At 38.2% G+C, this 27588-nt stretch overlaps 1 protein-coding gene across 1 annotated transcript; it reads left to right on the top strand.

The window, feature by feature from the left end:
* The first annotated feature begins 7 nt into the window (after positions 1-7).
* Positions 8-27339, top strand: LOC124616736 (membrane protein FAM174B-like). Its single transcript, XM_047145101.1, has 3 exons — positions 8-878; positions 7269-7439; positions 26678-27339. The coding sequence occupies exons 1-2, from the start codon at positions 475-477 to the stop codon at positions 7405-7407; spliced, it is 543 nt and encodes a 180-aa protein (XP_047001057.1). The 5' UTR covers positions 8-474; the 3' UTR covers positions 7408-7439; positions 26678-27339.
* Positions 27340-27588: the final 249 nt, after the last annotated feature.

Genomic DNA, 27588 nt, shown 5'->3' with positions numbered 1-27588 from the left:
TGGTCCTCTTTCTATGTAAACTCAACATGTCGGCTGTCCCACCAGAGAAGTAAAATGTAGTGCATAATCAAGGAGTTTCGTAAATCGTGAATAAAACTTTCAATGACTTATAAACAACGAAGTCATTTCTGTGTGATTTTTCTGAGTGATTTGTTTCCCGAAAAGATAGCGAGTCATTTAATAATTGTGTTTCGTTATGTACTGTCAAATATGCCAAGGTCTATTTTGAGTTTGCATTGAACTAAAATACTTTCAGGACAAGGAAAAAAATTGGACAGAAATAGTTTGGAGGCTTTTCTGTTTACTTTACTTATTAAGGGAATTGTAGCACCTGTGTTGATTACCAAGTGTCAAAATTGCGAAACGTATTTGTGTGGACTGGTGGTGCAAACGAATGACGTATGCTCTTGGCGTGGTAGAACGGCAGGAACTTGTATTTCAATAGCTATTAATTATCATAAATGTTGCCTAACCATGCTAGGAAACTCAATACGTATAACAGCCCATATAACAGTATCGTGCGTGCTATTGTGTAGTTTAATTTTATGTAGTGCAAAGACAGATATTGGAAATGCACATGAATCATTCAGCAGACTTCCCCGGTCTGAACCAGCAACAGACGTCAAATTGCATGAAGAAAAACAGAAGTCATCTGTATCTGTCAGACCACCAGCACAAGACAAGAAAGATAAAGATGTCACTCCGTCTACGAACGTTTCACATGCCAACAACGTGACAGTAACTGAACAATCTGCTGGTGAACAGACTGGTGGCAGGCCACAACGTAACTTGAATTCCGGAGCTCTTTTACGAGGGTTTTCAGTTTTTGTTGGTCTCAGCGCCATTGTCGTGATATATATTGTAATAAGGGCGATAAGGTAAGCAATATTTTATGTTATAAGAAATAAAAACGTTGCTGTACTCTATCAGATTTTACAATCTGCAAGCTAAATTCAAAGTCTGCTTTATCGTACCTTTACAGTTTTCTCCCGGCATTAATCTCACTGACTTACCATGACAGTGATGATCTAGAGAAAGTTGTGGTAGGCTGTGTCCATTATTTTCTTGTAATACCAGTCGACAGCTTCTACGTATATTTTTAGTGATGTCGCTTTGCCAAAACATTGCAAAAAAAAAAAAAGGGGGGCGGTGTGTCACAGAACTAGTTTAGTGCTGTATTACTCACTTGAACTGTGGGTAATTCATTTTACAAAAAACATGCATAATACAGATGTAACGAAGTAATGTAAGCTATGAGTAGTGTAAGTATACTATTTGGCACAGTGGAGGCTATTGTCATTGATAACCCTGTGACCTGTTGAGCAAGAGGTATATTCTCTTATTGTGACCCACATACTAGTATACACAATTGTTAATCATTACAAAAGTGTGTATGTATAACAGCATATTTATAACACTGTTTTTAAAATTCATTGGAAGTACAGTTCTGATGTCAATACAATACTCCACAGATTTTCTCTAGTTTGTCAATTTCTGTTCTGATTCATTCACAGTTACTCATTGTGCTATTAATTAGATATATATGTTCCATGTATCAGATCTCTTAATGTAAATCCATCCTTATCATTTTTATAAGTGAGCCATTCTCCTTTTTCATTTCAGTAAAAGTAATTTGGGAGTTCGGGGGGGGGGGGGGGGGGAGACTGAACTATAACTCAATTTATAGGCTGGATGTATATATGCTATTTGTATGTGTGTCTGTAGTACATGCTGGCCTTGTACAGATTACTTAATAATAGAATTGTTGAAATTTAATAAATATAATAAAATAGAGATAAACTAGAAGTGACTCCTCTAGAAGCAGAAGCGTCCGATTCCACCCGTCTGCTTTGACCCATGACGTCACAAATATGGCGGGAACGACCATACACTACGACTCCAATATGGCGCCTATGACGTAATCACGTAAACATGACACCACTGACACGAAAGTACATTGAAAAACCACCATACACACGTTCCACAAAAAACCTAATGAAACTACCGGGACAAGAGTGGGAAATTGGCGGTTTTTGGGTGGGGACAAAGTAAACACAAACAAATTTACACACACACCACCATACCAAACCACACAAAATGACGAAAAAAACCGTCAACACAAAACTCCGCAAATTCCACTAAACACAATATCCTCTGGAATCGGACACTTCTCTTCACCTATATAGCTCAATGGCAGCTCCCGACCCCACAAATTGGAATCGAATTCTTCCCTTGACCTATATAGCGAACAGCAACTCCCGATACCGGAAAACCCACAGCCACTACCACACATTGGAATCGAACACTTCCCTTGACCTATATAAGTCAACAGAAACTACCGATACCAAATCATAAAACACAAATCTACAACCACGTCCACAATCGTCGCTATCTCAGAAAACACAACAAACCAACAAAATTGGAATCGAACACTTCCCTTGACCTGTTATCCTTCTGACATCTCCACATCCCTGGTCCGAGACGCTGGAACTTTAAGTAAGCATCATTTCTTCATGACATACTAAACACTTGATGACTTCATCTAAAAATCCGAATAGTTGAAGAAATTTTATTAGAGACAACGCACTTTCCCCCATCATCGCCGCAACCGAAAACTGTTGACATTGTCAGTCATATTCATACCTACCAAAGACATAAAAAAAGCAATTTACCAAAACTCGCACACGACGAACAGAAAAAAGCTACAATAACGTCGAAATAACAAAACTAAAATCGTTAACTCGCTGAAAAATGTTCTGCTGAAAGCACAGTCCCGATACCACACACGCGCAATGCTATCACGCAAATGAACCCCATACGCCACGTAACACACTACCCATAAACACACCACCAGATAGAACCACCGACCGTAACAATCCGCCACCTACAAACACACCACACATGCAAAGTAAACCAAAAACATCACCTAACACACCACCAGAGAGCACCACTGATCACATCAAAACTACACACACAAACACTCCACTCGCACAAACTAAATTCCGCATAGTCATGATATTACACACCACAACAGCCTTACGTCATGGGTCAAAGCCGACGGGTGGGATCGGACGCTTCAGTCGACCCTAGAAGCTGATGAAGAGGACACAACTCTATTTTACATTAGTAACCAAGCAAGGCCGCAGGCTCTGAGTGATGTGATTTTGTTGCTTAATGGGGCCAACAATTTGTGTACGTGATACATCTACATCTGTACTGTGAATAAGCACAGGCTACTTCCCATTAGGATTTTTTCCCATTCATTTCATATATGAAGTGCAGGAAGAATGTTCACTCACACTTGTCTGTGTAAGTTGTAATTGATCAAATCTTGCCCTCATGGTCCCTACAGAAATTATATATAGGGTTTGTAGTTTAATTCATAAAGTCATCATGCAAAGCTGGTTCTTAAAACTTTGTAACTAGTTTAGTGTCCATTCATGTTCTTCGCTATCTCTGTGACTGACTCCTATGTGTCATATATGTGAGCATTTGTACTGCCCTTCTTTGTAAACATTACATATCCCTTGTTGATCCTGTATGGTGTGGCTCCCACATACACTTGAGCAATGTGCTAGGGTGGGTTGCAGGGCTGTTTTGTAAGCAATCTCCTCTGCAGACTGATTGCATTTTGCTAATATTTTACCCCCCCCCCCCCCCCTCCTCCATGAACCACAGACCTTGCCGTGGGTGGGGAGGCTGGGAGGCTTATGTGCCTCAGGGATACAGATGGCCGTACCGTAGGTGCAACCACAACGGAGGGGTATTTGTTGAGAGGCCAGACAAATGTGTGGTCCTGAAGAGGGGCAGCAGCCTTTTCAGTAGTTGCAGGGGCAACAGTCTGGATGATTGACTGATCTGGCCTCGTAACACTAACCAAAACGGCCTTACTGTGCTGGTACTGCGAACAGCTGAAAGCAAGGGGAAACTACAGCCGTAATTTTTCCCGAGGGCATGCAGCTTTACTGTATGGTTAAATGATGATGGCGTCCTCTTGGGTAAAATATTCCGGAGGTAAAATATTCCCCCATTCGGATCTCCAGGCAGGGACTACTCAAGAGGACATCGTTATCAGGAGAAAGAAAACTGGTGTTCTACGGATCAGTGTGTGGAATGTCAGATCCCTTAATCGGGCAGGTAGGTTAGAAAATTTAAAAAGGGAAATGAATATGTTAAAGTTAGATACAGAGGGAATTAGTGAAGTTTGGTGGCAGGAGGAACAAGACTTTTGGTCAGTTGAATACAGGGTTATAAATACAAAATCAAATAGGGGTAATGCAGGAGTAGCTTTAATAATGAATAGGAAAATAGGAGTGTGGGTAAGCTACTACAAACAGCATAGTGAACGCATTATTGTGGCCAAGATAGACACGAAGCCCACGCCTACTACAGTAGTACAAGTTTATATGCCAACTAGCTCTGCAGGTGATGAAAAAATTGATGAAATGTATGATGAGATAAAAGAAATTATTCAGATAGTGAAGGGAGACGAAAATTTAATAGTCATGGGTGACTGGAATTCGAGAATAGGAAAAGGGAGAGAAGAAAACATAGTAGGTGAATGTGGATTGGGGATAAGAAATGAAAGAGGAAGCCATCTGATAGAATTTTGCACAGAGCATAACTTAATCATAGCTAACATCATAAAAGAAGATTGTATACATGGAAGAATCCTGGATATACTAGAAGGTATCAGATAGATTATATAATGGTAAGACAGAGATTTAGGAACCAGGTTTTAAATTGTAAGACATTTCCAGGGACAGATGTGGACTCTGACCACAATCTATTGGTTATGAACTATAGATTAAAACTGAAGAAACTGCAAAAAGGTGGGAATTTGAGGAGATGGGACCTGAATAAACTGACTAAACCAGAGATTGTACAGCATTTCAGCGAGAGCATAAGGAAACAATTGACAGGAATGGGGGAAAGAAATACAGTAGAAGGAGAATGGGTAGCTCAGAGAGATCAAGTAGTGAAGGCAGCACAGGATCAAGTAGGTAAAAAGACGAGGGCTAGTAGAAATCCTTGAGTAATCAAAGAAATATTGAATTTAATTGATGAAAGGAGAAAATATAAAAATGCAGTAAGTGAAGCAGGCAAAAAGGAATACAAACGTCTCAAAAATGAGATCGACAGGGAGTGCAAAATGGCTAAGCAGGGATGGCTAGAGGACAAATGTAAGGATGTAGAGGCTTATCTCACTAGGGGTAAGATAGATACTGCCTACAGGAAAATTAAAGAGACCTTTGGAGAAAAGAGAACCACTTGTATGAATATCAAGAGCTCAGATGGAAACCCAGTTCTAAGCAAAGAAGGGAAAGCGGAAAGGTGGAAGGAGTATATAGAGGGTCTATACAAGAGCGATGTACTTGAGGACAATATTATGGAAATGGAAGAGGATGTAGATGAAATGAGAGATACGATACTGCATGAAGAGTTTGACAGAGCACTGAAACACCTGAGTCGAAACAAGGCCCCGGAAGTAGACAACATTCCATTAGAACTACTGACGGCCTTGGGAGTGCCAGTCCTGACAAAACTCTACCATCTGGTGAGCAAGATGTATGAGACAGGCAAAATACCTTCAGACTTCAAGAAGAATATAATAATTCCAATCCCAAAGAAAGCAGGTGTTGACAGATGTGTAAATTACCGAACTATCAGTTTAATAAGTCACCGCTGCAAAATACTAACGCGAATTCTTTACAGACGAATGGAAAAACTGGTAGAAGCCGACTTCAGGGAAAATCAGTTTGTATTCCATAGAAATATTGGAACACGTGAGGCAATACTGACATTACAACTTATCTTAGAAGAAAGATTAAGGAAAGGCAAACCTGCATTTCTAGCATTTGTAGACTTAGAGAAAGCTTGTGACAATGGTGACTGGAATACTCCCTTTAAAATTCTAAAGGCGGCAGGGGTAAAATACAGGGAATGAAAGGCTATTTACAATTTGTACAGAAACCAGATGGCAGTTATAAGAGTCGAGGGGCATGAAAGGGAAGCAGTGGTTGAGAAGGGAGTGAGACAGGGTTGTACCCTCTCCCCAATGTTATTCAATCTGTATATTGAGCAAGCAGTAAAGAAAACAAAAGAAAAATTCAGAGTAGGTATTAAAATCCATGGAGAAGAAATTAAAACTTTAAGGTTTGCCGATGACATTGTAATTCTGTCAGAGACGGCAAAGAACTTGGAGGAGCAGTTGAACGGAATGGACAGTGTCTTGAAAGGAGTATATAAGATGAACATTAACAAAAGCAAAACGAGGATAATGGAATGTGGTCGAATTAGGTCGGGTGATGCTGAGGGAATTAGATGAGGAAATGAGACACTTAAAGTAGTAAAGAAGTTTTGCTATTTGGGGAGCAAAATAACTGATGATGGTCGAAGTAGAGAGGATACAAAATCTAGACTGGCAATGGCAATGAAAGCATTTCTGAAGAAGAGAAATTTGTTAACATTGAGTATAGTTTTAAGTGTCAGGAAGTCGTTTCTGATAGTATTTGTATGGAGTGTAGCCATGTATGGAAGTGAAACATGGATGATAAATAGTTTGGACAAGAAGAGAATAGAAGCTTTCGAAATGTGGTGCTTCAGAAGAATGCTGAAGATTAGATGGGTAGATCACATAACTAATGAGGAGGTATTGAATAGAATTGGGGAGGAGTTTATGGCACAACTTGACCAGAAGAAGGGACCGGTTGGTAGGACATGTTCTGAGGCATCAAGGGATCACAAATTTAGTATTGGAGGGCAGTGTGGAGGGTAAAAATCGTAGAGGGAGACCATGAGATGAATACACTAAACACATTCGGAAGGATGTAGGTTGCAGTAAGTACTGGGATATGAAGAAGCTTGCATAGGATAGAGTAGCATGGAGAGCTGCATCAAACCAGTCTCAGGACTGAAGACCACAACAATAATATTTTACCAGTCATATATCCAGTGAATAAATTATTACTTTTGTAAATCAATTGATGTGTTGCAGAGCCATAAAGATAGTGTGAACCTGTTACATGGAATATGTTCATAACTAGCTATATATTATTAGGTTACTTACTTAGTTGTAAATCGTATCACTGGCTTTGTATCCTTTACAGCATTTATGATCAGTTGGTTTCTTCTAATTAATTGACAGTAATGGATTGCGACTCTTTCTGATATTAGTTTCTGAGAACTGCTGATGATGGTAGTTATTTTAATCTGATATGTCTTTGATTTCTGCCACTTTATTTACATTTCATTGTTGTTGTCAACAGTATGAGAAGAAAGAAAACTACAGTCAGAAAATATGGGATTCTGACAAACAGAGAAGATGTGGAAATGACCCCTCTAGGAGCAGAAGATGATGAAGAGGACACAACTCTATTTGATGTTAGTAACCAAACGAGGCCATAATGATACACATGAGTTGTGACGGGTTTTCTCAGGTAATTATAATGTGGTTTCATAAGATATGGACTAGATATGTAAAGGGAAACATCAGATTCCACACATCTGCTTTGACCTGTGACATGTGTTGTGTGAAATCATTGTGGCGCATTGCTCTTGAGTTGGGTTGAGCTTGTGGATGGCATGTTGCAGTATTTGGTGGTGTGTTCTTTTGGTAGTTGTTCATGTTTGAAGTTGTTCGTGTTGTATGATGTATCCGATTATTTGACTTCGTGCAATTGTTCTGTGAAGTTGTTGGAAGAAAGTGCTGTGTTGCCAGTGACTTACTTTGACTTGTTTCAGAGATTTGTAAAACTTGTTTGTGTTAGGTATGATGAGTGTCCCACAGTTCCCTCCCCCCCCTCTCCTTCCCCCCTCCCCCTTCCCAAAAAGTATTTCTTCTGAGGGTCCCTGGTTGCAAGCAGCACACAATCGGAGATGCTGGCAATCATGGGGATTTTCTCGCATTGAGCCAATCATCTTCACAGTTAGCGACTACCAAACATAAATAGAATGAGGCTAACAATTTAAAAGACCCTCCCAAATGCACCGTAGTTCCTCATGCTTTCACGTACTGAAGACGTACAGACCTTTGCTATGGTAAACTGTTTATTATTCAGGAAGGTGTTGATGCAATTGCTGGCCCTGTGAAATCCTGCTCTCGTTTATGAAACTACAATTTGCTTTTGGAGACTACTTCTGATTCTCAAGCACAGCTAGTTGCAGCTTCGCTCCTCCACAGCTGTCCTGTTTGTGTCGAGGCTCATCAGATGCTGAATTCTTTCTGTGATGTTATTTACAGTAAGCTGCTCGATGGTTTGATTGAGGCAGAAATCCAAGCATTCCTCTCTGATCAGGCTGTCATTGCAGTCCACTGGATGGTGAAAAAGTTAGATGCATCCTTACTGCGCACATCCACTCTTTCTTTCACTTTTGGTAGAGTGGTACTTCCATCAAAGGTCAAAGCTAGCTGTGAATTTATCACAGTCTGAGTATACATTCTGAACTGGTTGCGCTGCTGCCAGTGTCATCGTTTCAACCAAACTTGAATGTCTTGTCGGCACCTGGCCAAATATGTAATGTGTGGTAGGGGTGCGAATGATGGCAATTGTCTGCCTCCTTCTCCCTGCTCTATCAACTGCAATGGTGACCATACTGCCTCCTCCCAAGATTGTCCCATGTATCAAGATGATCTGGGTGAAGGTAAAAGTGCCGTACCTGGTTGCTCGCAACTTGTTGGCTAGTCAAAAACCCTGCATTCTACCATCTGGCACTTACAGTACTGATCTTGATACATCTCACTCCATGAATGAAATGGCCACACAGACATGCAACCTCAAATTCAGCACTATTGTTATGAAATCGCCCAGTGTCATGGTAGCATCCCTGTATCCTCCTCCAGCAGTGCAGTAAGCCACCAAACTTCTGCCTCACAGGGTGAAGTCCTTGCTACACAAACAGCAAGTCGGAAAGGACAGAAGGAATGCTTCCATGAAGACTTTCTACATTCCTCCAGCCGACAAACACCCGAGTTTTCTTATGCCAACCGGAAAGGCTCCAAGAAGTCAAACAAAGGCAAATGGTCTTCTTTGCTGACTCGAAGATCCTCTTAGAGGGTGATGCCACTTAATACCCTCGCCCGGCTGACCTCTGTGTCGCCTGCGCACATCTCAATCAGTTTTTCTGCTCTGGGCACCACAGATCGATAGAGGGAAAATCTCGTGGAGCAGGATCCTCCAGCCTCTGCGCCCTGTAGTAGTGAGTCTTCGAAGGCTGTCACTCAGCAGCTGCCGAGGTAACAACCCCTTCATTTTCTCCTTCCTCCCCTTTCCTCATTATGACTCTCCCCCAATGGAACATTCACGATCTTCAATCCACCAAAGAGGACTTACAGCTGCTCGTAGAATTGCAGCATCCAATTGTTCTCTGCCTTCAGGAAACAAAATTGCATCCTCATGACTGCTTTCAGCTCTCGCACTTCTTCTCGGTCCGTTTTGACCTTCCCGAGGAAGGCAGTCCATCTCTTGATGGGGTCATGCTTCTCATCAGGGCTGATAAGTCAAACCATCTCACTGAATGCCCAGCTACAATCTGCTGCAGTCCGCATTGTCCTTCTTCATATGACCTTTTCCCTTCATTTCGTTTACATCCCTCAGTCATTCGGTGTCACCAGAGCAGACTTCCTCCAGCTTATTGGGCAACTCCCTCACCCCTTTCTGCTGCTCAGTGACTTTAAATGTGCACCATCCCCTTTGGGACACGCCCATAACCTGTGAGAGAGGTTTTGACTTTTTTTTTTTTTTTTTTACCACTTACATTCTCATTTATGTTTGCTGTCTGAGTTTTTGGCCCTCTTAGCGAACAATGCACAGGCTGTCAACCACGTTTTACTTTTTATCTGTCGTAGCAATATGGTGAAAGACATCTAATTTGTAGTTCAGTATCTCAGTTTCTCTGTGGCATATTTTATGGACCTTTCTCCAAGTCTGTGTTTTGTGACCCTAGTTGTTTTTGTGCCCTAAACAAAACAAACAAACAGTTAAGTAATAAGCTCACTACAATTCCATTTTCACTGTTCTGAAACATACCGACCATTAGTTATCTGTATATATGTAGGTGCTACACTCAGATTCATAATTTGTTTGATGAATTACTACAAAACAGTGACTGACAAAATGCTGTCGTTGAAGTGTTATTACACAAAGAGCATGACCACTGTCTCTGGTTACTGAGGCCATGCTCCAAGCAGCAGTGCGTGATGAGAGAAGCAGTCTGGGTGGTGGAAGTGAGGAGAAGGCTAGGGTGGGGAGGAGAAGAGGTAGAAGGGAGCAGGGTAGGGGTGGGGTACTGTAAGGTGCTGCTAGTGGGAGCACACAGGGACGAGATGGGGAGAGAGTAAGGCAGCTGGATGCAGTCAGGAAGTCGGATGCAGGGGGAGTGGGGGTGCAGAAAAGGAGAAAAGTGAATAGGCTATGGGTGCATTTGTGGAATAGAGGGCTGTGGAGTGCTGGAGTGGGAAGAGGGTAGGGGGATTAGGTGGTTGAAGAACAGGGACTAACAAAGGTGTAGGTCAGGAGGGTTATGAGAACATGTAGTATATTGCAGGGAGAGTTCCCACCTGCGAAATTCAGAAAAGCTGGTGTTGGTAGGAAGGGTCCAGATGGCAAAGGCTGTGAAGCAGTAATTGAAATGAAGAGTGTTGGCTTGAGCAGCATACTCAGCAATTGAGTGGTCTACCTGTTTCTTGGCCACTCGTGCAGACAGACACAGCTTGTTGGTTATCATGCCCACATAAAACGCATCGCAGTTGTTGCAGCTTAGCTTTGTTGATCACTTGACTGCACCATTCTAGTACCTTATGAGGAGCAAACTGTAGAAATAACTCTAAGAACAAAACGCACAGAACTGAGCCTTTAGGAAAGTTTCGTTATATGGTCTTCCCACTTTAAGTCCTGGTTGACTTAAGGTACATTTCCAAAAGTTTTGTGCAATTATACTTCCCTGTTATGATTCCCTCAACAACATGGATAACCATGTACATTGTTACATCTTTAAATGTTTGCTGACCTGTCTTCTAATAAATTAATCCTTCTGTTTTAATTAATCTGGCAGTTTTATTCTCTCTTCATGGAGTTTAAGTATATGCAGAGCTTTCTTCAAAATACAAATATTTCCCGCTTCTTTATATCATTCAGGTGTCTTCATGAAAATATCGTAATCAAGTTTCGAAAATCTCTTCCTCCAGTTTCCCATAGAGAAAGGCTGTTTTTACATTACTCTCATGTAGAAACTTTTCTCTGCTGCCAGAGCAAACGACAGTGAACAGATATCTACAAATGGGCTGAATAATTCTTTGAAATCTGTATCCTAGTCTTGGTGACACCATCAGACAACCAGCCTGGCTTTATATCAACCATCATCTTTGACTTTAAAAATCTATTTTCTTGTCAAGGTCGCATTCCTTACTGCCTGTTTTGTATTCATTAACTTCCATGTGTCATTCTGTTGGTGGTTCTTTCCATCTTCTATTGCTACCCAGTTTTATTGATCTGCTTCATTTACACACTATTCATGTGAAAGTAATGCTGTTCCATAATCTATGTATTTTAAAGGTTTTTTTCATATTGGTTCAATCCATTAAATTGTAATGTTACTTAAAATCCGTCTTGATTGCAATTTTTTTTAATAATTTTTTTATTTTTTTTTATTTATTTATTTATTTTTTTTTTTTTTCATATGACCGGTTTTGGTTCATTCAGAACCATCTTCAGATCTGATATTTCAGTTACAGGAGTAACCCGTCCAAATCCAGCAACTTTCACATGCTACGTCACATCTCACATTATGACATAGACATTATGTCTATTTTTGTAAACCAAAAAATTGTAGTTTCTTCATTCTTCATTGCATCATCTTTTGTCTTTATTTTCTTCACCTTCATTTTCTTGATCTTGACTTTCATTTGCTTGATTGTCAGTGTCCTTTGATTTCAAATTTGACATGTCTTGAGACTATAATATTTTTTATCTGGATCAAACAGTTTGTAGCCATTTTGAGTGTAGCCTAGAAAAATGCATGGATTAATCCTTTCATCTAGTTTCTTCAGATAGCCAAAATTTTTGTCAAATACCCTTGATCAAAAAATTTGAAGTCTTGACAGATCTGATGTGCTTTCAAACTACTTTCCTGCAGGTGTAGCACATTGACTGATAGTTGGACTCTAAGGATTAAATGTGTTGCTATGAGTTCTGCTTCTCACCAAAGCAGTTTCCTCAGTTTGCTATCAAAAATCATAGCTCTTGCCGTGATCGTTATTGTTATATTTAGTCTCTCTAAGGATTACTGTAGTCAAATGCAATTACTTTTTCTTCATACCAGTTCTTAAACTCACAAGTGGTGTATTCACCACCTTTATCACATCTTATTTTTGACACTGATTTTCAATTTCTAGCATGTATTTTCTTGCAGCTTCTGACTTACGTCTTAACAAATAAGTTACACAAAAATGAGTGAAATCATCTAATACTGTCATTTAGCATCTGTAGTCATTAAATGTGGGGCTCAATCTGTACACAGATATCAGTATGTATTATTTCAAGTAGTTATGTTACTCTTTCTCTCACAGTAGAAAATGGCTTCATTTTTAGCTTAGCTCTCAACAAGCTTCATACAATTTTTCTGCTTAGAATAAACTATTAAGAATTCCATCGTACATTCTCTTGATCTTCAAAACTTTTGCCTGAATGACCTAGCTTCTCATGCTATTCAGGTTTCTCTTCTTGTGTTGGTAGTGGTTGCATTCCTCATTTAATGTTCACTTCATACAGTCCATATCTGGTTTTTGGTCATACTATAATGAGTATTTTATCTTTATCTACGCTATCATAGTCTTCCATATTTGTAAGTTTGTCCACTTCATTACACCAATGTCTTGTCCATTTAGAATGAACAGACATTGGTGTTTCTTCTTTCTCATTAGCTTCTTCTGAATTTTTTTCATTGTTGCATTTATATGCAGTAAATGCATTGCCTTTTTTTATTCTTTTCTTCATTGATGTCTTCTGTTTTGTTCTCTTCAGCGATGTCTCTTTTTCGAATGACTAGCTCTTCTTTGGTGTCTTCTGATTTGAATAATGCTATTTTTTGTGTTGTCTATGTTCTTAAAAATGTCGATATTCAATCTTCTTCATTATGGTTTGTTCTTTTACGGTGAGGACAAGGCTTCAGAGGTCTTGGTTTTGGATCTTGTACATTATTTTTATTTTTGAAGTAGCACTCTTCTTATTTGTGACTAGATTTCTTGCTTTCAGAGAAGTATTCTTTCTTCTTAAGCTTCTTGCAAAATGTCCACATCCATCACATTTCTTATAGAGTAGATGCTTTCTTATATTTTTCTTAAAGTGAATGTCAAAGGCAGTACTTTGTTCTTGATTATTATTTTTCAATTGTTCCTCTCCTGTCACGAGACTAGCATTTAGACTTTTCACAGTCTTCCCATCGCAAGGTAACATGTCCCATGCTGAAGAAGTTTTTTAATTAGACTGGGAAAATATATAGTGTGTAGGGTGTGAGTGTACTATCTGACATATGTTCTGACAGTAGACAATTTACTTCAAATTCTAGATTCTGCAATGCTTTTCTATTACTTGCCATGTCTCTAGTTTCATGGTATTTGAAACTATGAAGTTCTGGAAGAAACTTCAGAGTTCTTTGAGTAGAGTTTCTGTTTTGTATAGCTTTAAGTTTATCACACACAAGTTTCGCAACACATGTGGCCTTACTCTTTTGTCAGGTGTCCTCATTCTATGGGACTACTGTAAATGATTAAATCATTTTCAAGGTTTTTGTTTTCAGAAAAGTCTCCTCTACAACATTGTTTATTACCCAAAATATCCTAATTCAAAAATAACCGGTCAAAATTACCCCTAAAGTTTGGTGTTGAGAACTTAGAAAATCCACTTTTTAGACTCAAAAATAACAACCAAGAAGTGATTTATTAGTGTTTTTTTTTTCTCTAGTTAGGTGTCATAAACTACTAGCCTTGTAGAGAATAAGAACAATGTCAAATGTTTCCTTAATTTTTTATAAATTTTTAAAATTTGAAAATCTTGATTCTTTTTTTCCCCCTAAAGTTTGGGTTAGGTATCTCTGGTAGGACTGAATATAAAAATCCGATTTTTGCACATTTTGTACACCTATATGATAGTAAAGTACTGTAAAAATTTGAACATTGATTTTTGACTGTGAACAAAGACATAAATTTTTGAAAACAATAAAATAATTCACGTTATGCTACAATTGATCTCATGGTTGTTCCCTATTTAAATGCTTCACTATTTCATTGTAATTAGTTAACACTGTCATCCTATATTTAGTTAGTATTATTGAGTTAATAATAAAATATTAAACAATAGGAGCCTTTGCTGTAGTTCTATGTTTGAAAAAAATTGCCCAGTTACACTAGGTTTATTCTCAAATACATTACTAAGAGCTCAAAATAATAAACATGTTAAATGTATCTTCTGTTGAAAAGGCAACCGTTTTGAGCATGAATTTAGTCCTCTGGGCAGTTGTGTGCAGGAGCTCGATTTACAGAATTAAAAGTTTCCACAGGAGCCCAGTAATCAGTGACAAGCCTATGTACGAACTGTTATACCCCCACTACATTTGCTGGGTCTGGCATTGTTGTAGTCAGTCCGTTCAGGAACCTCTGTTGGAGTAGATGTACATACTTCATTTAGAATGTAGAATATTTTATGTGCTTTTGTCATTAGTGTGATTTTTAATTAACTAAAATTATTTTAAAATTCAATAACAAATAATTTTGAAAGACTAATTGGAATGCAATAAAATGGATGAATGGTGCTCTATTGGACATACAGTAAATGAACTGTGTCATGAGACAGTTTATGGCTCAGTTTCAAAAAACTTTAAAAAATGTTAATGACTTTCATGAAGACTAACTTCGTTTAAATTATGAGTAGGTTCTTCTTTATCATCAGTTTGTGAGTATCATGAGAAAAAATATATTCTGAGGTACAATCGCATTTTTGGAAAAAAATGCTCTGATCCATTGAAAGTTCATAAATAGCCAGTTATTAAAAGTTTGAGGGGAAATAAAACTTGAAAATTTGTCTACGTTAAGTGCGAGCAAAACAGCTTTCCGAGTGAAAGTTTTTGTGATTCCTGGAAATTGTGCCCAAACTGTATATTCTTAATGAGGAAACTATTAGCAAATTAGATTTTACTTGTTCTGATTTAGAGGTATCTTCTGCTTCAAAAATAACAAAACTGGTTAGTGGAAAAGAAAATCCGCTATTGAGAGCAAGGCACAGTGAATTTCAGACAAAATTAGAAAAGACTTAGAATCATGCTTTAATAATGCAGATACCAACAGTATTTCTAAAAAAAAAAGGAAGGAAACCTACCTCCAGAATCACCTCACACTGAATATTTGAGCTTAATTGAGAATTTAAAAAGTAAATCTTCAGTGATACCTAAAGAGGAAGAAGTTAAAATTTTTAGTTTGCTCGTTGACTCATGGTCAAGAGAAAAAAAAATGGTTCATGAGTTCATTGTTTCTAATCATTTGGTTAGACTAACCTGAAAATTAGTCAGGTGATCTTTCACAGAACCCAAAGAAATTCTGGTCATATGTAAAGGCTGTTAGGTAGCAATGAGCAAATGAGACAGGAAGGACAGGAACGGAAATTGAGGGTAACAAAGCAAAAGCTGAAACGCTTAACTTCATTTTCAAATGTTCCTTTGCAAAGGGAAATCCAGGAGAACTGCCACAATTTAATCCTCGTAACACTGAAAAGATGAACGAAATAAGTATTAGTGTCAGTAGTGTTGAGAAACAGCTGAAATGGTTAAAATTGAACAAAGCTCCAGGCCCCAATGGAATCCCTGTCAGATTCTATGCTGAATTTGCTGCTGAGTTAGCCCCTCTTCTAACTATAATCTATCGTAGACCCCTCAAACAAAAAGTAGAGCCCAGTTCATGGAAAAAGGCACAAGAAGGGTAGTAGAAGTGATCCACAAAACTACAGTCAAATATCCTTGACATTGATTTGTTGTAGAACCTTGAAACATATTCTGAGCTCAAACATAATGAGGTATCTTGAACAGAATGACCTCAATGCCAACCAGCATGGGTTTCGAAAACACAGATCATGTGAAACCCAACTCTCACTTTCCTTACATGACACACTGAAAGCTTTGGATCAAGACAACCAGGTAGATGCAATATTTATTGATTTCCAAAAAGCATTTGACTTGGTACCACACTTACACGTTTTATCAAAAGTATAAATGTAAATGTTGTGTGACTAGGGCCTCCCGTCGGGTAGACCGTTCGCTGGGTGCAAGTCTTCAGATTTGACACCACTTCAGCGACTTGTGCGTCGATGAGGATGAAATGATGAGGATTAGGACAACACAACATCCAGTCCCTGAGCGGAGAAAATCTCCGACCCAGCCGGGAATTGAACCCGGGCCCTTAGGATTGACATTTTGTTGCGCTGACCACTCGGCTACCAGGGGCGGATGTCAAAAGGATGATCATATGGGGTATCAAGTGAAATTTGTGACGGGACTGAGGAATTTTTGGTAGGGAAGATGCAGTATGTTGTCTTGAATGGAAAGTCATCATCAGATGTGGAAGTAACTTTGGGTGTGCCCCATGGGATTCTTGCAGTTCATATTGTGTATAAATGACCTTGCAGACAATACTAATAGTAAAATCAGGCTCTTTGCAGATGATGCAGTTATGTATAATGAAGTATTATGTGAAAGAAGCTGCATAACTATTCAGTTAGATCTTGATAAGATTTCAAATCATTGCAGTGATTTGAAACTTGATCTAAATGTTCAGAAATGTAAAATTTTGCACTTCGCAAAACGATAAACATAGTATCCTATGACTGTAACATCAATGAGTCACTGTTGTAATCAGCCAACTCTTACGAATACCTGGGTGTAACACTTTATAGGGATATAAAATGGTATGATCACATAGGTACAGTAATGTGTAAAGCAGGTGATGGACTTCGGTTTATTGGTATAATACTGGGGAAGTGCAGTCTGCAAAGGAGATTGCTTACAAATCACTTGTGGGACTGGTCCTAGAATATTGCTGAAGAGTGTGGGACCTGTACCAGGTAGGACTAACGGGGGATATTCAACGTATACAGAGGAGGACAGCAGGAATGGTCACAGGTTTGTTTAAATCCATGGGAATGTGTCGCAGAGGTACTGAAGGAATTGAACTGGAAGACTCCTGAAGACAGACGTGAACTATCCTTAGAAAGTCTATTAACAAAGTTTCAAGAACTGGCTTTAAGTGTTTACTCTGGGAATATACTGCAACCCCCTATGTATCACTTAGACAGGGATCTTGAGGATAAGATCATTCTAATTACTGCATGCACAGAGGCATTCAAATAATCATTCTTCCCACACTCCAAATGTGAATGGAACAGGAAGCAGCTCTAGTAAGTGGTACAATGGGACGTACCCTCTGCCATGCACCTCACATTGGTTTTCAGAGTATAGATGTAATAAATGTAGAGGCATTGTTCCAGTTTTAGGAAAGAAGAAAGGAGTAGGTGTAGGTGAAGAAACAACTGAAAAGATTGATTGAATAATTGCGGTGGTTTACGGGACTATACGGCAAGGTCATCAGTCCTACCATTCCAGAGTTACTCACAAAAGAGAGAGGGTCCACTAAAAGTGGACGGGATCCAATCAGAGGGATCAAACTATAAAACGAGGAAGTTAAAACACACACAGTATAAGGCATAAAGTGTAGACCAAATCTAAAAACGGGGGAAAAAAAGAGGATTAAAAGAGCGGTCTTGGGACGGTAGTCATGGGTCCCAAACCAAGAAAACATGAAGAGAGAACCCAACCACAACTACCCTCAATTGTGAAAAGATCCTTAATTTTTTGAAGATGATGAAAAGAGTAGAATGTGCCCAGTTAGCAAAGATAGCAAAAGAGTTATGGAGTTAAAGTAACAAAGCAGAAACAACTAGTGCCATCAAATTTAAATGAACTTTATTTGGCTTTCAAAAATGCTCATCCTGAATGAAAAATTGGAAGGTCAACATTTTGCGACTTTCACCCTAAGTGGTGTATTTTGGGTGGCTCCTCAGGAACACACTTCATATGTGTTTGTTTATATCATCAATATGTCAAACTGATGACTGCAGTTGCAAAATGCAGTGATGTTAACTACAAAGAGTTACTAGATTTAAAGGTCTGTGACACTAACAATTATGCCTGCATGGTGAGTTTGTATGATAAATGCCATGGTGAAGAAACCAATCTTGAATTGTTAAACGAATCCTAGGAGGAAATTCCTGACAATGTTACCTTCATGCAGTGGATCACAACAGACGGGTGAAATGATAACAGTGGTTAAATGGTAAAAGTACCTTGAATCTTTAGTTGATAACTTAGATCACCTCAAAAGACACCACTATGTTTTTAAAATCCAAAGTAAGTTTTTGAAGGACAAAAAAGGGTACAACTTTATGAAACTGAATGCTTGGTGCTAGCTGATTTTGCAGAAAACTTTATTTTTGAGTCTAAAAAGTGGATTTCTTTAGTTTGATATTGTAAACTTTAGAGGTTATTTTTGTATTTGGTTGGTTATTTTTGTATTTGGTTGGTTATTTTTGTATTTGGTTGGTTATTTTTGTATTTGGTTGGTTATTTTTGTATTTGGTTGGTTATTTTTGGCAGTAAACAATGTTGTAGAGGAGACTTTTCTAAAAACGATCAAGTCAATTTCAATATTGTAACTTAACCCAGTGCAGAAATATTCGGATTAACACTAATATCTCCAAACTGAAAAACCGTCGTGTGCTTGCTAGTAAAAATGGCTGCCATTCAGTTATGCTGCTAGGTACAATTTTTTTTAAATTTTTTTAAAACTGTTTTGAACTTCTCAGTTATAGAGTAGACACATTTTAAAAAAATAAAAATTGTCAAGCAACCACCTTAATTTTTAGTGGATGGCTTTGCTTGGATTGAGTGACCCAGTGTTACATTAAAAATATGACTGATGCATGAATAGAACTGTATCATCACAGAGTTTGCGTTGTCCTCACCAGTTGACATTAAGGCAGTGTCCTGACAAAATGGTGACAAAGCAAGAACAGTTTTTCTGTATTGGAAAATGTGAGATGTATATCTGTTACAACAGAGCAGCTTACATTCAGAAGGCACTTTGGAAAAGAATAATCTGCACCTTGAGCAACAATTTAAACTGGAAGATTATGGCTACCACCTTCAATGTTTCAGTAGGATGCAGCAAGTACTTCAGGATGAACATTTCACTTCAAAGTGGATATTCTGTGACAAAGTAGCCATCAGTTTGTGTGCGAAGGTTATTCACCCCAATGTGATAGTGTGGGGCACTGAAAATCCTCATGAAATTATGCCACATGAACAAGATTCTCTGAAGGTTAATGTTTTCTGTTCATTGTCATAGATCAAGCTGTATGGGCCATTTTTCTCCTGTGAGAAGACTGTGACAAGTACCTCTTACCTTCATATGTTGCAGTTGCAGTTGTGGTTGTTTCCACAACTGACAGTCGATACCAAGAATTTCATTTTCCAGGAAAACTTGGCACCTCCTAATGGGAGCATCAACATTTGTTGCTGTCTGGAAGATAGTCTGCCGCATTGCTGGATTGGACATAGTAATGAAGAAGGTGTGGCTCTTTTCATGTGGCACCCCCAATTGCCTTGTGTGACTTTTTCCTTCAGAGTTGCATTAAGGACTATGTTTGTGTAACCCCACTTCAAAGAACTGTGGAACAGCTCAGAGAACACATCAATGCTGCTGTGATGCCAATTGACAGAATGTTGCTTCATAAAGTATAGAACAAACTCGACTGCTCTTTTGATTTGTGTTGTGTGACCAGAGGGTAACTCAGAACATTTGTAGAGTGCAAAATGCAAACTTGGTGAGTTTACAGTTCTATTAATGTATGAATCATATTTTTGCATTTAATACTTTGGAAAATACAGAGCTTTGAAAAAGAATGGATCATTTATGGTAGACTTGTATAATGTTTCACCTTGCTCTTCCACATTGCTGCTGCTACTACTTCTTTTTTTCTTGTCACATTTTCAGGGAATTAAGTCTGCCCACATGATCACGTAGCTCTTGCATAGTGAACATTACTCTGATTTTGACATCCCGCATAGCAAAAGTGTTGCTGCCCTTGAAAACTTTATATCGCAAAATTCTTCTTTTTCAGACATTTTAAAGTATTTTTCTTCTTTCTTCTTTCTTTGCTTCAGCATTTCTTTGTCGCTTTTGTTGATTTCACGATCTCGTTACATTGTTCACATCAACCGTTTTCACCTTTTTCATGTTTAGATTTCTGGGCCTCATAACCTGTTGAATCTTCATTTCTGTGTGTTCACTTAATTATAAATATTAAACAGTGGGAAGCCCAGGATGGAATAAAAACAATATTATGAAAAAGGATAGATTGCTACTCACCACATAGGGGGAGTGTTGAGTGTTATAAGATACACGCATTGACTTAAACAACGTAGGTTACTTTATTGCCATCTTCGTACACCAGTGGGACACAGACACTACACATACTCTCAAATAACTCACATTCTCTTATTACTCTGGTTGTCAACCTTTAAAAATCATGTAGTAAACGTTGACAATATTGTGAAGAGAATAGTTGCTACTCACTGCACAGCGAAGATGCCGAGTCACAGATAGGCACAACAAAAAGTATATCAGCAAATGACCTTTAGGCCAAAAATGCCTTAATCACACACACACACACACACACACACACACACACACACACACACACACACACACACCTACCTCAACAGCCAGAGACTGTGGTGGTTAATAGCAACTATCCTTTTCATAATATTGTAGTTATTCCATTCTGGATTTTTCCATTGTTCGATATAGTAAGCATTCTGTGTTCCCAACTCTCTTAACACTCTCAACAATGCACACTCTTATTTCAGTGGTTGTGGAGACTAGAGATAGTTGGGAGGAGTAGGTTTTGGATAAATTTGCTTAGTAAATTCATGATAATGCTTTCATGCAATTCAATACACACTGAAAAGGAGGTCTGATCTCTGAATAAATGAATACCCTGGATACACATAGTGTCTGCATTCCATTCAACCACCTATACTTTCATAACTAATAATGTGAACCTGTGGTCCACTCATTTAATGCACCTCCAGCGGCACTACTTTGAATGTATTGATGTCTCAACAGTTGTTGAACACCTACCTGCAAAAATGGCATTTTTAATTTTGTGGACTCTTATCACACACAACCATACGTGGTGGTGGTGTATGCAAAGACAGACCTAGAAATTGTTGCCATAATACTTGTTGAGCATTTTTCATATAATTGCACATGGAAACCTTGTGAAAGAATGGTTTATTACATCAAATTCAGTATGTTCAGTACTGTGACTACACACATATACAAATACTTGACAACCACAGAGTAATGGTAACAGCAAAGAGTAAACAGGAAACTAATGATATCAATTTACATATCCCAACAATGTAGATAAATAGGAAATCCTTTTATTTTCTGTTAGCAATTATAGCTGATCCTTTTTTAACATTTTCAATGACTCGGTAATATTCTAATTCGCTTAAAGGCTGTGATTCACACTGTCAACTCCTTTGATAAGTTAACAGAAAATGTCTGTAGCTTGTCATTTATTGCCTATTTTTCATTAAAATCATTCTTCCTGTGTTTGTAAATAGTGGTTTCCAACAGTTAAACCCTTCAAACAGCCACACTTTCCTATACAGGACTAAACTTTTTCAGTAAGGCTAGTTGAAAAAATGTCCCAGTGATAAATTGTTGGTTATGGAAAATAATGTGAAATATTGTTAAACACATATGAATGCTCTAACTTTATTGGTATTTGACTGTTATCTCATACATTTTTGAAGTTTCTTTTATATTCGACATTCTTCTGGTGAAGAGAATGTACTTGAAAACAATATCATCAGATATTCCAGAGCATAGTTTGTTGAACCTAATGATATGCCATCTGTACGAGATATAAAGTGCTTTGTAAAGAGATTTTCCATACTGCATACAATAATTACCAAAGTATCATTTACTCTGTTGTGTATCAGCCATGATTGTCTCCTCTTCACAAAAAGCTCTTATTGGTTCTGTTTCACTATCTGATGTGACCATTTATCACAGTAGATTTACTTGACTTAGATATCTGTATTATTGTCTTCAAAAATATCATATGAGCTACAAAACTTCAGTCATATGTCTTGCTGACATGGAAGACAGGTGCAGTTTCCTTTTTGCTCTATGAAATGCCTATTTTTATATCTAAAAACAAAGATTATGTAACTTACCGAACTAAAGCATTGGTATGTTGATGGAGACACTAACAAACACAAACAAACACACAAAATTCAAGCTTTCGCAACCCATGGGACAGGTATACACTCGAGCGTGTGCGCGTGCCCGCACACACACACGCGCACACACACGCACACACACGCACACACGCACACACGCACGCACACACGCACACACACACACACACACACACACACACACACACACACACACGCAGACGTATGTCCCCAAATAGCTACATCATCAACAAAGGCTAAAGCATAGAGAGCACCATTTTCTACCTTCTTGATTTCCTTTATAATCACATCTCTAAGTGCAGTAAAAAGTAATGGAGAAAGTGCACTCCTCTGTCTGACCTGAACCAGCCTGATCTGCCACTGCCCATTTGTCCACAACTTTTACAGATTTCATGTAGCAGTTGCCTGTTATTAGGGAGTTTGGAACCATTCAGTTTTCTCAACACTCCCAGCTCTTACACCTTGTGACGACCTCAACCCAAAGGAAAAATAATTATCAAAACCTGAACTGTGAAGTCATCCAAAATTCTAGTTGGAAAACCACACTCTTTGTTATACTTCTCAATTGCTCATGATCCCACTTTGTTTATGAACTGAAAACTCAAATATTCACAAGAAACTGCTCTCGTTTTTACACTTTATGCACTGTCCATGACGCTATCGTCCATAACTACACGGTTCGTTACATTCATATAGTCTTAGCCACAAATACACAGTTCATAGAATTGTTCTTGTGTGTGAAGCACACCGTAAACAATGTCCACTCTGTTCTCGCATTTCAGATTTCGACAACGTCACTGAAAGCCATTTGTATTGCACAGTTAATTAGTCTTCACTTTCACGGCTTGATGGAATGTGATATACAACAGTTCCACCACCCAAAACCAATACTAGCAAAGTTCATTCGCATAAAAGCACAGTTCGTGTCGGCCACAACAAAGTAATGTTAGCGGCACTTTCACAGTCCAGTTTATTTGCTCTTAAAGTTCGTTGGCGACGGCATTACATACCGCAGTGGTAAAGAGAATTAACAATCTGATAGTTCGGTATCACTGTCCATACAATTATGTATGCTTTTCATGAAACACAGTACCATTCTTCCCGCGCACCCTTCACAGACACGCCATCCACCATCCCCTCTACTACGCAACAACCTTTCAACTCTCGATATCACTATCGCTGTCCCCTGTCTATAGATGTTATATCGTTATCGTAAATTACATAAACCTTTATAAATGTTATTGACTGCATTTTTCACAATTAATAATATTCCAAAAGAGAACTTTACAAACTTTACCTCAGGTACAAAGCAAGAAACATATTTATCCATTGGCAAATGAAATAATCACAATTACATCTTTACATTTAAAAACCGCAGTAGAATGTTACCCATATGAACAAAAGAAAAAGAATAGAAATCTAAAGAAAATCACAAAAAAAATTTTATATGCTTAATTAACAATGACTGCACAACCTTACCTCAGCGTCATATGCTTTTTCCAAATCCAGGAATGATTATGAGATCTTTATCCTTTTCCCACTACTTTTCCATTGACTGTCATAGTGCAAATATGAGGTCTGTTGTTCCTCTTCTTTTTCTACATCTACATCTACATGGTTACTCTGCAATTCACACTTAAGTGCCTGGCAGAGGGTTCATCGAGCCATTTTTGTACTACTACTCTACCATTCCACTCTCGGATTTATTATGATGATCATTTCTCCCTACGTAGGTGGGTGTCAACAAAATATTTTCGCATTTGGAAGAGAAAATTGGTGATTGAAATTTCATAAATAGATCCCGCCGCAAAGAAAACGCCTTTGTTTTAGTGACTGCCATCCCAACTCTTGTATCATGTCAGTGACACTCTCACCCCTATTGTGCGATAACATGAAACTGGCTGCCCTTCTCTGCACATTTTTTATGTCCTCCGTCAATCCCACCTGGTAAGGAACCCACACTGCGCAGCAATATTCCAGCAGAGGACGGACAAGTGTAATGTAGGCTGTCTCTTTAGTGGTGTTGTCGCATCTTCTAAGTGTTCTGCCAACAAAGCGCAGTCTTTGTTTCGCCTTGCCCACAATATTATCTATGTGGTCTTTCCAATTTAGGTTGCTCGTAATTGTAATTCCTAGGTATTTAGTTAAATTGACAGCCCGTAGATTTGTGTGATTTATCGTATACCCAAAATTTATCGGATTTCTTTTAGTACCCATGTGGATGACCTCACGCTTTTCTTTGTTTAGTGCCAATTGCCACTTTTCGCACCATACAGAAATTCTCTCCAGATCATTTTGTAATTGGAATTGATCGTTTGATGATTTTACTAGATGGTAAATTACAGCATTATCTGCAAACAATCTAAGGGGGCTGCTCAGATCATCACCTAGATCATTTGTGTAAATCTGGAACAGCAGGGGACCTATGACACTACCTTCCGAAACAACAGATATCACTTCTGTTCTGCTCGATGATTTACCGTCTATCACTACGAACTGTGACCTCAGATCCGTGTTGTTACTCATCAAACTGGTTTTCTAACAGTGATCTTAATATTTTATTAGTAACGTTTTTCAATATCTTTAAGACAGTGTGATCCCCTTATAATTAGAAAACTTTCGTCTACTTCCTTTCATGAACAGTGATGTTATACCCCCTTCTTCCAGTTGTCTGGTACTCTATTTTCCTCCCAAATGATTCCCTGTGTTCACTGTAGCCATTTTATTCCTTCTATGCCTTATTACTTTGATCATGTCTGCCGTCAGTTCATCAGGCCTGGCTGATTTGCCTCCTTTCATCTGCTTAAAGATGTTCTCTGTAAGAGGTGGTTGTTCCACTTCAAGTTCTGGTAAATCTTTTGTTTTCTATTCCTCCTCCATTATCTCCTTGAGATTCTGTAATGTGTTGAAGTATGTTTTCATATTTTCTCTGGTCCCTTCTGCATCGTGGACTGTGGTCCCATTTTATCCTCCGCATTACTTTTATGCCCTCACTATCTGATGTTTTGCTATTTACTAGTCTGTATAGCATTTTATTGTTTCCATTACTGTCCTCCTCTAGTCTTTGAGTGAGTACTCCCCAACTTATCTCCTTTCCTTGCTTCACAACTTTCTTAACCCTAAGCTTCTTGTCCCTATAAGCTTGTTCCAATGTGGATAGTTTTTGAGCATCTACTGGTTTGATCCTGTGGGTTTGTTTGTTTTTCTCCACGTGTTTGTTTTCCTTCAATATGTTCCATTCTTTAATAGCTTCCTTTACCCTGCGATTTCACTGGCTGGTTTCCTTCTGTTTATTTTACCATTGGTTTACCACAGACTTGTCAACACATTTTGCTAATGTTGTTTTAAATGTTCTCCAATCATTTGCACTACCTATTTCATTTGTTGGTAATTCTGCAGTTGTCAGACTTTGAAATATGTTCTTCTTTCCTGTTTCCTTCAGACTTCATTCGTTGATCTTGCACATCTTTCTTAAACAGATTGTGATAGTCATTTGATCAAATAAAGATATTATTGATGTCTGTCACCAAACTTAGTAAGAAACTTTACAGTACAAGTGAAGCTGGATGACAGTATTATTGACTGCATGAAATAGACATTGATTGCTGACACACTGAATGAAAATTAGCATCTTATAAAATTACAGCAGCTGGAGAAATTTTGAATCGCATCTGTATAAATGTTGATGAGTGGTTATTTGAATATGGTCCATCATTATTATAGTAGTAACAGCATGGGAAAGGGGGGGGGGGGGATCCAGACTATTCAGTTATGCCTTCAGAGGCTCTGCTGTAATGATGGTAGAAGATGAATAGCTATAGCAGAATAATATAAGTTTTAGTCCACTCCCATCTTGAAAGTAAAACTCCATAATACTTATATACTCTCATTTAGTATGTCATTTGACTTCAGAAGGAGTAATAACCATGATTTTTTTTGCTATTTACTAGTTCATCCACCTGTAATTACCTCGTTGTTAAGACATGAAGAACCCCCTCCCTCTCGTCCCCCCTCCCTCTCGCCCCCACCCTCGTCCTCTGCCCTTATGTTAGCAGGTGGATTGAGTCACATTATTCAGTTAACTGAATTATTGTTTTCAGTGCTTGTGCCATTATTATGTGATTTAAATTTTTAGTTGTATTGTCAAATTAAATTTGGATAAAATTGTTTGACTTCATTACATATGGTCTGTATAACATTAGTGTTTCTACATGTTACTAGATGTGGATCTATTAATTCTGTGTGACATTACAGATGTCCTTATTTTTAATAATATTTGTGGAATTTTTTCTTGTTTCTTTTGCAGTAAATTTACATAAACATCTGTGAGACTGGAGTGCTAACTTGCTGCCACTTCTTCGTGTTAAGAGGTTTTGTGCATTTCTTAAAGTGACTGCGGCTGTTTCGTCAGTGTTATGGATGACTGTTATGAAATGCACGTTGACCAGGCTACTTACAAAGAGAGAACTATTTTAGTGTGTGTTGTTCTGCAACTCTTTTCCTGTCATGCAGTATTTGTTTACCTGTCTGCATTAATGGTTTACCTTAAATATCTCTGAGAAAAATAGTACTCTCAGATAATGAAAAAAGAAAAAAAGAAGGGGGAAAAGCTTTTTGTTGAAAATGACAATTGTGTAAGTGTGGAGAGAAAGGATAACATGACTGGTAAAATCTGTATTTCAAAATGGTGGACAACATACTTAATTCTGCCTTTGACAAAGTAACATTAACTAACATTTACAATATTTAGACTGAATAATCATTTATTTACTTTTTATCCATTTGAACTGATAAATTGGCCTAATGCTTCTGAAATAGAGGAAATGCTGTGAAATTTTTGATCTGTCCCATGTTCAAAATATGGAGATGTGGAAGTTGCTTCAGTCAGACAACTGGCAAAATTTTAAATACATATTTTTTTATTGGCAAAAAAAAAAAAAAAATTCCAAGCAATCATTACTTTTGTTGCAGGTAGCCTTCTTTTATTATCAAATTGCCCGAGTGTATTCTGTATCAGTTAGGTCATCAGATCTTAATTTTAAAAAAAACATTTTTATTTTTGAAATATTGAATACCTTGTTAATGAATGCTTGGTTTCCTAAACAGATGAATATCCTTATACTAACAGTTGGAACCCAACCAGCTCTCTTGAAAAGAAAGCCCTGCAGGAGTTTCATCAAAAGCTGTGACTAATTTTAATGTTAATTGCAGATATGT

The sequence above is a fragment of the Schistocerca americana genome, chromosome 5, assembly GCF_021461395.2.
Source record: "Schistocerca americana isolate TAMUIC-IGC-003095 chromosome 5, iqSchAmer2.1, whole genome shotgun sequence".
Taxonomy (NCBI): Eukaryota; Metazoa; Arthropoda; class Insecta; order Orthoptera; family Acrididae; genus Schistocerca; species Schistocerca americana.
The sequence above is the reverse complement of the archived record's forward strand: the minus strand, read 5'-3'. Positions and strand labels throughout refer to the sequence as shown.